The sequence below is a fragment of the Macaca mulatta genome, chromosome 12 (assembly GCF_049350105.2).
Source record: "Macaca mulatta isolate MMU2019108-1 chromosome 12, T2T-MMU8v2.0, whole genome shotgun sequence".
Lineage (NCBI taxonomy): Eukaryota > Metazoa > Chordata > Mammalia > Primates > Cercopithecidae > Macaca > Macaca mulatta.
In genome coordinates, this window is record NC_133417.1 from 133144174 (window position 1) to 133156941 (window position 12768).

Consider the following 12768-nt stretch of genomic DNA (forward strand, 5'->3'; position numbering starts at 1 on the left):
GCTGTGGAGCGGGGTCTGGGAGGTCCCAGGACTTTCTTGATGGGGCTGCAGCCAGATCCGACTGCCTGCTGGGGCCCAGCATGTGCAATGGGAACTGGACCAGCTCCAAGCTTCCACTACGGGATCGAACTGCTTGCAGGGGCCTCATTTGTGGGGCAAGGATTAGGGGCCCTCTTGTCCTAGTTTTGGGGTGTGGTGTGCAGTGATAAAAAGAAAATCCAGGAATCTCACCATGTAGTCATTCCTCAAGCCCTGAAACCCATAGCCAGTCTACCTTCTTCCATTCGTCTTTCTATTATTTTATCATTGTCTGCTGGACAATTTCAAGGGTATTTAGTTAAATTTAGAGGGAAGGACCAGGGAAAAGTGTGTCTACATGATCTTGTTTTAGAACTAGATATCACTGCTTATGTTTTGTTAAAAAATTAAAAATTTAAAACATAAAAATGGAAAAAACTGGCAACGTAGGTTAACTTTTGACATAGGTGGTCATCGTAAGTGTTTTTATAACATGTTTGTTTATTTCTATAGGAATTATGTTGGAATATGAAAAACATGGAGAATTAAAGACGAAGTCGATAGATTTGCTTGATCTTGGTCCCAGGTGAGTTAGCTGTAGGATTCAACAAGTAAATGTTCACTGGGAAAGCCTTGACACAGAGTGATGTGTGGATGAACTGCAGAAACTGCAGATAATACATTGTTTTTAAAAAATTGTTCTTCTGTGGTGTGTCAGTTTCTGTTTGTTTCAGGGAGTTGTACCTGAGGCTCTTGCTGAATGAAAAGGAAGTGGGAAAAGGGTCATTGCCCTTTTCTTTTTTTCTAAGGTCTTAAAAAAATAAATCTTTTAGTTTATAATTTTAGAGAGGCTGTGAAGGTAGAGTTTCCACACCCCGTTTCCCCTGATGTTAACATCTTAGATTAGTGAGGTACATTTATTAGGATTAATGAACCAGTGTGATACCTAATTAATAGCTAAGGCTCACTTTATTCAGTTTTTCGTAGTTTTTCCCTAATTCCTTACTTCTGTTCCAGGATTCCATCCAGAATCCCACATGACATTTAGCCATCATGTGTCCTTAAGCTTCCCTAAGCTGCGACTGTTTCTCAGACTTCCCTTATTTTTGCTGACCTTTACTTTCTTCTTTTTTTTTTTTTTTTGAGACGGAATTTTGCTCTCGTTGCCCAGTCTGGAGTGCAGTGGCATGATCTCGGCTCACTACATCCTCCGCCTCCTGAGTTTAAGCGATTCTCTGCGCCCAGCCAGTGACCTTTACATTTTTGAGAAGTACTTGTTACTGAGTTTTAAGAATATTACTGAGCCTGTTATTTTCTTATTAAATACTTCTTTGGGCTGACTGCATATGTTCCTCCTCATTAATTGCCATGGGGCAAAAACAAGGAGCCCTAATCGCTATTACTGAAGCTTGGTATGAGCCCAGAGGAAACCCTTGTGATGTAATAATGCCCAGAGTTCATTCTCTTTAGGAAATCTAATGCAAATAGCTGGGCATGGTTGCTCACACTTGTAATTTCAGCACCTTAGGAAGCCGAGGCAGCACAGTCACCTGAGGTCAGGAGTTCGAGACCAACCTGGCCAACATGGGGAAACCCTGTCTCTACTAAAAATACAAAAATTAGCCAGGCATGGTGGCGCACGCCTGTAGTCCCAGCTCTTCAGGAGGCTAAGGGAGGAGAATCGCTTGAACCCAAGAGGCAGAGGTTGCAGTGAGCTGAGATCGCGCCACTGTACTCCAACCTAGGTGACAAAGTGAGACTCTGTCTTCAAAAAAAAAGAAATCTCATACAAAACTCCACTTCAAGGCCAAGGCCAAGTGTGGTGGCTCACACCTGTAATCCCAGCACCTTGGGAGACCAAGGCAGGAGGATCACTTCAGGCTAGGAGTTTGAGACCAGCCCAGGCAACACAAAATAGCAAGACCCTGTCTTTGTAAACAAACAAACAAACAAACAAACAAACAAAAATCCTACTTCAAGAGCGAGTCAGACTAGTGATTATCCTGTGAGAGCCTAAGTTCAGATAAGGTGAAAATAATCTCAATGGGTGAAAATTGCAAAAGAAACAAAACAAAAATGTTGTGTTTTAGGTTTGTGGCCTGAGACTGTAAGCGAAAGGACCTGTCTGATATGGGCTACTCTCTAGTTTTATAATGAGTCCACTTGGCACCATAGCTGATGAGACAGGGGCTCTCTCAATCCTGGAACTGCTGCCACTTGAGAGGTTTGGTGATTCTGGGAACACCTGTCTAGGGTGGGGATGGGGCATGGCTCAGAGGATGGTGGTCTATGTAGGGTCCAAGTCTTATTTCAGGTGCTTGGCACAAAAAAGGTAGTCAATTGATTTTTTTTTAAAGTCAAAGAATAAACAGTGGCACAGATAGTGTCATTGAATACAACAGTCTTTGTTATTTTCAGGAACAGTGAGGCCTAATATCAAACCCAACCTGTAATTTTTATAAATGGAACATGTTACTGATTTGTGTGATTATGCTAGCATGCAGAAAGTTTCTTTGTTAGACATTTGTTTATTTAGTCAGCAATTATGTACATGTGCCTTCAACATATATTTAAGAATCTAATCTGGGTTAGATTCTATAAGAGGCTATAAAGGTATTAATTAACCCCTAGACTTGATAGGCTTTTTGTCTAGTTTGAGAAACAACTTGTGCAGCATCGGATATCACACAAGTGGTACAGATAAGCTTCTATATGAGAGAATAACCTCCAGCTAGACATTCCGCAAAACCACAGATTTTTATATTTTAAAAGTATGAATTATTAGGTGATTTCAAAAAGGACTTGTGGGCTCTGACTCCAGGCACTCAACACTTTGAAGGGCTTCATATTAGCTATAGTCATTCAATCGTGCTGTGCTTTCCTGAGGAGATGTAAGGTGTTAGCCACTCATAAACATGAACTTTTGGTGATAGGAGAAAGTAAATAAATGTCTCAAAAAGGTATGAATTTTATTTCTAGTTTTTGCAAGAATCTGGAAGTATTGTGCCTGTAAAAACACTGGCACCGTAGATGACATGCTGGAATTATTGCATGAAAATCCTACAGGGTTGGAGTGTTTAGGTTATTTGGTTAATTTGGATCTTGCAAGGAAATCTGTTTTTATACAAGTTATTGAAAACTTTTCAAAGGAGCATTTTTACCCTTTTAATTCTTATGAAATTAATTATCTTTTTGATGATGGAATATCTCAGGGTTTATCCAAGTCATTATTATGGATGGTCCCTGGTTCATTTTTGTTCAAAATATTCACTCTTACTCTAATAGATTATGTTTCTTGAGAGCTGGGACCATATCTTTTACACACCCAGTGCTAAAGCAATAGTACCAACTCAATAAATGTCAATTGAATGAGCAGGTTCCTAGCTCAGTGCCTTGCACAAAACTGGAGCTTAATGTTTGTTGATGGGGTGAAGAGGGGGATATTTATCAGGGGCCACATTCATGGGAAGTGGATACTGAGACAGAGGTGGGTGAGTCAAAGGTTTATTGGGCAGTGACACTTGTGACAGTCCAGGGCATGAAGCAGAAGCAGTATCAGGCAGGAGGAGCCATCTGACCTCGATGAAGGAGACAGGACAACAGAATCTCTGCCAGTCTGGAGGAGCTCAGGAGCAAGGCTTGCCAGCTAGAGGAATGCCTCACAGGGAGAAAAGGCCAGGCTCTTGCTCTGCCCCTGCTCAGCGGTGGACGGAGAGCCCCAAGAGAAGAGGCAGCCCTGGCCTGGAATGCCAAGGTGCAGCCTGAAAGAGCTGCAGCTAGAAGCTGTCAGGCAACAAAGCTCCAAGCCTGACGCTGGGCCTGAGTTCTTTCTTAAAGGTGGGGGAACCTGCATAGTGCATCTTCTAGACACGTGTGTGACAGGACTTGTAAAATGGCTCTATTTTGGATGCTTCATGGTGTATATACATTGAAACCTTTTTTGAATGAATATTATTCTGTACCAGCAACATTTTCAGAATTTCTGTGAATTATTTGAATACTAGAGGAAATTTGAATCTATCTGTATATTTTTCAGACCAGTTATCTTTCAGGGAAATAATATTTTAGTCCATAATAAATATTAATATTAGTCTTATGATTCTTTAAATTTATGGGTTAGGCATTTTTCTCTTTTCCTAAAAATATTTTAAATCAAATCTTTCTGAACCTCAGTTTCTTCATCTCTAAAATAATTACGATAAAAGCATTACACTAGCAAATTATTACAGGATTAAATAAGAGAACATGTGTAAAGTGAAAAGTATGATGCTGGGAACGTTCAATACATGTTCATTCAAAAGAGACAGGAAAGAAGGAAAAAGAGTTCATGTTCAGAACTAGTACGGACTAGGCCTTCCTAGGTGTCTTCATTCGTTTTGTGCTGCTATAACAAAAAAGACCTGAGACGGGATTATTTATTTCTCACAGCTCTGTCTTGGAAATCCAAGGCCCCCGCAGGTTTGATGTCTGGTGAGGGCAGCACTCTGCTTCCAGGATGGCATCTTGATGCTGTGTCTTCACATGGCAGAGGGCAGAAGGGCAAAAGGGATGAACTCTCTTTGTCAAGGGCATCTAATCCCATTCAGGGCATCTAATCCCATTCAGGAGGGCTCCACCATTGTGACTTAATTACCTATTCAGGCCCCACCTCTTAATGCTGTGACATTGGTGAACATGTTTCAGCATGAATTTTAGAGGGGACACAAACATTCAAACCACAACACTAGGTGAGAACATTAGACTCTTGGCACAGCCTCCATGAAACAAGCCTTAGCTTTGGGAAAATGTGTTTTAGAAATTCCAAGCTTCTTGCTTTCCTGCCATCATCTATAAGCTTCTTGCTTTCCTGCCATCATCTATTTACTGACTTATGTGATCCCCTCCCCCCCCCCGATATCTCTTGGGAAAGATAATGATGTTTTTGACATTTTATAAGTGTGCTTCATGAAACAATACAATCAATTCTTCATGTAATAAAGATATATGCAAATTTTGACATAAAATAAAAGAAACTTTTTTTTTGGGTGAATTTCAGTACTGATGTCAGTGCTTTAGTAGAAGAAATCCAGAAGGCAGAACCTCTAATCACAGCTTCACGAACAGAGCAAGTCAAACTTTTGATACAGAGGTTACAAGAGAAACTTGGCCAGCACAGCAATCACACATTCTATCTTTTTAAGGTAATGGATTTACAAAAATATCAGATAGAAGAATTTCAGTGAAATGATTGATATTTTATTTATTTTTCTTTCCCTAAAAATATTTTTCCATGAAAAATGCATGTCAGTGATTGACTGTAGTGCCTCACATGTTTGCTAAGATTGTCCCAATAATTATTTGTTAAATGAATGAGTGAAATCCAAAACACTTATTTCTTGAGAGGTTAAATAAAGATTTCAGCTCCTCATATAATGATAAATTTAAAGGGTTATTATTAAGATAGTTTTAAGTTATGGAATAAGTAAAGCTTTTTTCTAGTTAAAGTAACATTAAGAAGTGTTTTATGACAAATCAACATTTCATATTTTCTGCTTTCATGTGAACTAAACCATATTTCAGTAAATTATTTATTGGGCATATAATTTTAATGTGATGTAAATATGCTTTTTAAATAGTTTTTTTGATGATTAAATATAGCAAATATAGTCATTTCGTACTTCAAGAAAAGCTTTTAATTTTCCTTTGTCATTATCTTAGAATTACTTCATATTACACTGCTTTTATCTTTTATGATTTAAATATAATTATGATAATAAAGTATAATTATTAGTTATATACTCACCTGATACAAAATATCCAGGCATTTGCTTCTGGAAGAAGAAATTATAGTTGTGTAACATTTCTTTGTCCAGCAGGTGGCACTGTTTAATTTCAAATATGAGCTATATAACAAGCATGTCTCATAATTTATTCTCCAAAGGGAATATTTTTGATAGTGAAAGTACATGCTATTAATAGTTACATTTTGGTAACAGACATAACTTGGACTGTCCCAGCCCAGCCAATCACTCTTAATAGACTGTCCAATCTATGTATATGCGTTCAACAAATATTCATGTAACATTCACTGTGTGTTAGATGTTGTAGGGATTGAAAGATAAAGAAGACATATTCTGACTCTAAAGGAGCTTCAGGATTCATAAAGTAATAATACATTGTCAAATCTTTATTGAAACATATTTAGTGTATTGCCTATATACCCAGTCTATACATATGTACAAACCACATGCCTTATGTAAAAGAAAATGTTACCAATTAGTGCCATCAATAAGATACCACATAGCACTAATTGGTAACACTTAGTGGTATCAATAAGATGCCACATAGCACTGTCTAAAGGTAAATCTGATGTATAATTAAGACAAAATTGAATGTCTTCATATTTGGTTTGAAGTTATAACTAACAAATTAAATTTAATTTGGCTTGAGTCTAAAAAATGGTGTTTTCTTTCACTGAAGGTTCTCAAAGCACATATATTGCCACTGACTAACGTTGCACTTAACAAATCGGGCTCATGGTAAGATTCTCTTTTTGTATCTAATTTTTAGCAATGAAACAAATTTCTGTGTTTATCAAAGATTCAAGTTTGCTAAGTACATAATACATTCATTTTTCTGATTTCAGTACCCTCTTGGATATTGAGGAGAAATATAGGCCCTTTCTCCCACTATTCTAATCCAAGTTTTCTGTCATATTCGTGCCACAGTGAATGGGAGGCATATTGGATTCTCAGCCAATGTAGCTTGTGAAGAACTCAACTCAGGAATGAGTCGGGCAGGGTGGCCTCATATATAACTTGATTGGTTGTGATCAGTCTATTCAGAGCAGGCGTTTTCCATCTAGGTCAGTGATTTGGGGTATGGCGAACAGCAGCTGCAAGTCTCTATTGAGAGCATGGCTGTGATCAGCTTGGGAGCTGACATGCTAGGTAGCAGACATGAGGGAAAAGCCTCCTCTTGACCTACAGACATAAAATAAACATAAAATAGACATACAATAAGCAGTTTGCCAGGACTTCCATAATAAAGTAGCACAAACCGAGTGGCTTACACAACCAAAATTTATTGTGTCACAGTTGTGGAGGTTAGAGGTCAGAGGTCAAGGTGTCATCAGGGTCAGTTCCTTCTGAGGCTGTGGGAAAGAAGCTGTTCCACAGTTCCTGTAGCTTCTGGTGGTTTGCCGGCCATCTTTGATGTGGAGAAGCACATCAAAGCTCTGCTCTCACCTTCACATGGTTTTCTCTGTGCGTGTCTGTGTCTATATGGCCTGTTCTTATATGGACGTATTGAATTAGGGCCCACCCTACTGCGGCATGATCTCATCCTAATTTAACTAATTCTTTTTTTTTTTTTTTTTAAGAGGGAGTTTCACTCTTGTTGCTTAGGCTGGAGTGCGTGGCGTGATCTTGGTTCACTGCAACTTCCAGCTGCCAGGTTCAAGCGATTCTCCTGCCTCAGCCTCCTGAGTAGCTGGGATTACAGGAGCCTGCCACCACGCCCAGCTAATTTCTTGTATTTTTAGCAGAGATGGGGTTTCTCCATGTTGGTCAGGCTGGTCTCGAACACCTGACCTCAGGTGATCTGCCCGCCTTGGCCTCCCAAAGCACTGGGATTACAGGCGTGAGCCACCACGCCCAGCCCTAACTTAACTATTAATAATTATATCTGCAATGACCTTATTTCCAAATAAATTCATATTCTAAGGTTTGGGGGATTAGGACTTCAACATATAAATTTAGAGGGCTTATATTTCAACCCATAAAAGTATCTATAGTACATATGTGTATAGTTGCAAATGTGTGTTTGCATCTATCCAAAGGTAGAGAAAGTCTGTGGGAGAAGATGGTAGAAGGAAAATACCGAGGAGAAATCAAAGATACTTTGTCTTGTCAACCTGCCTGTTTAGTTGAGTTTTGCTATTAGACTTTTCTTCACCTTTTCTTATTACCACTTGACATTCAGACTGGCTTTTCAATTTTGTGGATTGTTTTCTGTGCTGGGGAAATATATTTTTGTTATACTTTTGAAGCGATATTTTGATTTCAGAGATATTTTGAAAAGAAAATCTCTTTCCTAATTGAATATTGAAGGAATGATTAAGATGCTGCTTACTTATACTTTATACTTGACTCACTATTACATAGTGAGTAAAGTACATTATACTTGACTCACTATTCCTGTAGAAGAATGTTAAAGGAATCATTCGTTTATTAAACAGAATATAGGCCGGGTATGGTGGTGCACACCTATAATCCCAGCACTTTGGGAGGCCGAGGCGGGCAGATCACGAGGTCAGGATTTGGAGACCAGCCTGGCCAACATGGTGAAACCCCATCTCTACTAAAAATAAAAATAAAAATTAGACAGGCATGGTGGTGTGTCTCTAATCCCAGCTATTCAGGAGGCTGAGGCAGGAGAATTGCTTGAACTCGGGAGGCAGAGGTTGCAGTGAGCTGAGATCATGCCACTGCACTCTAGCCTGGGCGATAGAGCAAGACTCTGTCTCGGGGGTGGGGTGGGGGTGGGGGTGGAACAACAGAATATATCACAATTTACATATTGTTCTCAATTTAACTTTTTATTCTGCACACATGATTTCCATTGTAAAAAGCATAATAGGCCAGGTGTGGTGTGTCACACCTGTAACCCCAGCACTTTGGGAGGCTGAGGCAGGCGGGTCACCTGAGGTCAGTAGTTCAAGACCATCCTGGCCAACATGGTGAAACCCCATCTCTACTAAAAACAGACACAAAAATATAGCCAGGCATGGTGGCGGGTACCTGTCATCCCAGCTACTCAGGAGTTTAAGGCAGAAGAATCACTTGAACCTGGGAGGCAGAGGTTGCAGTGAACCGAGATCATGCCATTGCACTCCAGCCTGAGTGGCAGAGCGAGACTCCCTCTCAAACAAACAAACAAATAGTATAATAAATAGAGTTATTATCCTGCAGGTAAAACATGAAGTGTTTATTAATACACTGCCATTCTTCCCTGCAACACGTTTATATTCCTTGTGTTAGCTTTATCACAGGAAGCTACGATCGGACGTGCAAGCTCTGGGACACTGCGTCTGGAGAGGAGCTGAACACCCTGGAGGGCCACAGGAATGTGGTTTATGCCATAGCATTCAACAATCCTTACGGGTGTGTTCATCCTTTCACGTATTTGTTCATTAATTCATTTATTCATCCCTCCATCTGCTTGGGGAGAAAGGGAAGCAGACAAGAGGTCTAAATTGACTGAGTGCTTGGTATGTGCTTTGGAAGCCTTTTAAATGCCTCCTTCAATGCTTAAAGGGGTCTTTGGGTTACCTATCACCATCCTCATACAGAATACAAGGTTTAAGGCCAGGCGCGGTGGCTCACGCCTGTAATCCCAGTACTTTGGGAGGCCGAGGTGGTGGGTCACTTGAGCTCAGGAGTTTGAGACCAGCCTGGCCAACGTGGTGAAACCCCATCTCTACTAAAAATGCAAAAATGAGCTGGGCTAATGTATGTACTGTATGGTGGCGCATGCCTGTAGTCCCAGCTACTCGGGAGGCTGAGGCAGGAGAATCACTTGAACCCAGGAGGCGGAGGTTGTAGTGAGCTGAGATTGCAACACTGCACTCCAGCCTGGGCAACAGAGTGAGACTCTGACAAAAAAAAAAAAAAATACAAGGTTCAAGTATGCTTCCAAGGACCGCATGGTAGTAAAGAGAAGAGCTGGAATTCATGCTCAGCCAAGACTTGACTCTCAACCCTTGGAAGTCCCGACAGGCACTGACTATTGATGTTCACAGCCCTGGGCTCGTCTCTCTGGGGGAATGTGACATACACACACAGCATGGTTTACTTCATTTAGAAGTTAATTTACAGTCTTGCCAGGCAGGAAAAAAAACATGTGTGGCAACATGCCAAAATGCTAAATAACAGTACCAAGTACAACAGAAGTATTTTTAAACCAACCTCTAGATAATTGACAGGAGATTACCCAGTGTCCTCTATTCTTCCTCACGACACACTGCTGATTCCCATGGCACCCTGAGCATCTGTAGCAATGAAGATACCCACTGGAATGGGCATTCTCCTCCCACTGGTTAGGTTCTAAACTGATCAAGAGTTAGTTGTATTTGTCGACCAATGTGCTTATATTGGTTGTGCTTTCAATTGTAATTGTGTAACATAACATGTAATTTAACTAAATATTACATAAACTAATAAAATATGAGTGGAAAAGAAACCTGGTCTTTTCTAGGGAAGCACAGATAAGGCAAATCTTGGAAAAATTGTTTCACAACTAAATGAAGTTGTGGCTGAGATCAATGTTCAATTGGAAAGCATACTGTCAAAATCTAGAAAAATTCTGCACTCAGATTGTTCTGCACATATGTTTAAGTTCTTTAAGTTCTCATTCCACTTGCAAGGAAAGAAAACTAGATATTGTAGAGGTTTGATAACATTTCTGAGAGACAAATGGTGAACTCCACTTAGCTGACACATAATCAAAGAAAGACAGTGCCCTCTTGTGAAAAGATTGGCAAATAAATATATATTTATATCTAGTGGAGTATACATTTTTTAGACAAGCATGTATGTTTTCATGATTGCACCTGCTAAATGAATTTTTCCATAGATGAAGCTGGTTCTATAAATGTGGCTCATTTACTATAGTGTTATGATGACTAGAACAAAACAGTAAATGATTTAACAACTAAGAGAAGAGATCACTGTGATTTCTCCTGGTGAGAGTCTTTAGAGATGGTGTGAGCCGAAAGCGGAAGCCAGAAGGATGAAGGTGGTGAGCAGTGGAGAGGACGCATGGAGCAAAGAGACCTCAGCAGCTCAGTGTTTCAAGGAGGGGATTCATCAGGCACACTCAGTGGCCAGTCTCTGCAGCGAGCATTTCATGTTGAGAAACAGAAGTGTGTGAGGTCAGAGCATTCAGTGGAGTTTAAACTCTGTCCTGTAGGACTGAGTTGCCATCAAGGGTTTAGGAACAAAAAGTGGAACAATGAAAGTGATGTTTTAAATGGAAGGATAGCTCTGGCAGAGAGAAGAGGTCAGAGGGTTTGGATGTGAGAAGAAACAGGACACAAGGAGGTCATTTAGGATGCAGATGCGACAATACACTCGTGTTAAAGTAATACACTCATTGCCTGGGTAGGGGCAGAAAGAATAGAGGAATTTCATAAAAATTTGATATACTTAGAATAGATATTTTATACTATAGTTTAGAAACTTGTTATCTAGGTTGCCCATATCATATCTGTAAAAAATGTAATACCCTTTCAAAACATGTTAATTGTGATGGCACCAAACTTAAATTGGTACATTAAAATGATTAAACATTCCAATTAAGTTTTAGAAAGTTTAACTTTGATCTATGCATTTTTATATTCCAGAGAATGACAGTTTTTATAATACCTTATTACACCAGCTTATGAAAAGATAAAGATTTTATTGAAATTATAAATGACACTATTTTACTTCTGGTATAATTCCTACTTTCATTGCAATGCTATTTAAAGGGTATTCTCTATAAAATAACGCCATATCCTTTAATAGTCTACTTAACAAACGTGATGTGTTTGGGTGTCTGTCTATCTGAGGATGATGTTTTCTCTTGTTGGAGAGGTGAGGGATACTTTTTGACCCTTCAACTGAATTCTACCAAGAGCCCCTGATGAAAAACCCCCTTGTCCAATCAGTTATCCTCGCCTGATGATTCATGTATGCGTGAATACAGCGTTTCTCATTGCACTTTGGGGTCACTGGGGTTTCAGTAGCATGAATTCAACACAATCACCAAAGAGTAAGAGGGAGTGTGTGTGTGTGTGTGTGTGTGTGTGTGTGTTTATTAGACAGAGAGAGAGAATAAAAAAAACTTCAACCAAATTTACTGTTTATCTGCTTTATACCTTAGGGCAGGTGTAAGCTTTGATTCAATGCAGTAATTCTCAAACACATTGACATGAGACATATTGTTGCGGGAAGTCAGGGACCCCGAACGGAGGGACGGGCCGAAGCCGCGGCAGAAGAACATAAATTGTGAAGATTTCATGGACATTTATTAGTTCCCCAAATTAATACTTTTATAATTTCTTACACCTGTCTTTACTGTAATCTCTGAACATAAATTGTGAAGATTTCATGGACACTTATCACTTCCCCAATGAATATCCTTGTGATTTCCTATGCCTGTCTTTAATCTCTTAATCCCGGCATTTTCTTTGTAAACTGAGGAGGATGAACGTCGCCTCAGGACCCTGTGATTGTATCAACTGCACAAATTGTTTGTAGAGCATGTGTGTTTGAATATGAAATTTGGGCATGTTTAAAAAAGAACAGGATAACAGCGATGTTCAGGGAGCGAGAGAGGTAACTTTGAACTGGCTGCCGGTGAGCCAGACGGAAACAGCTATATTCCTCCTCTTTCATAATAGGAGAAATATCGCTAAATTCTTTTTCTCAGCAAGGAACATCCCTGAGAAAGAGAATGCGCCCTGAAGCTAGGCTTATAGACGGCGCCTTTTTAAGGCGTCCCGTTTTTTATGGTCGAAGCCGATGGGATGAAATAAGCCCCGGTCTCCTATAGCGCTCCCAGGATTACTAGGATGGGAAAATTCCTACCTAATAAACTGTGGTCAGACAGGTTATCTGCTCTCAAACCCTGTTTCCTGATAAGATGTTATCAATGACAATGCATGCCCGAAACTTCATTAGCAATTTTAATTTCACCTCATCTGGTGGTCCTGTGATCTCGCCCTGC

At 39.8% G+C, this 12768-nt stretch overlaps 1 protein-coding gene across 1 annotated transcript in view; it reads left to right on the plus strand.

The window, feature by feature from the left end:
• The first annotated feature begins 530 nt into the window (after positions 1-530).
• The window catches only part of DAW1 (dynein assembly factor with WD repeats 1), a 51945-nt gene continuing 39707 nt past the window's right edge, over positions 531-12768 (plus strand). The window contains exons 1-4 of the mRNA XM_077956665.1: positions 531-604; positions 5054-5198; positions 6478-6536; positions 9039-9161. Coding sequence (XP_077812791.1) covers positions 537-604; positions 5054-5198; positions 6478-6536; positions 9039-9161 — 395 coding nt within the window. The 5' untranslated portion in view covers positions 531-536. The remainder of the gene's footprint in view (positions 605-5053; positions 5199-6477; positions 6537-9038; positions 9162-12768) is intronic.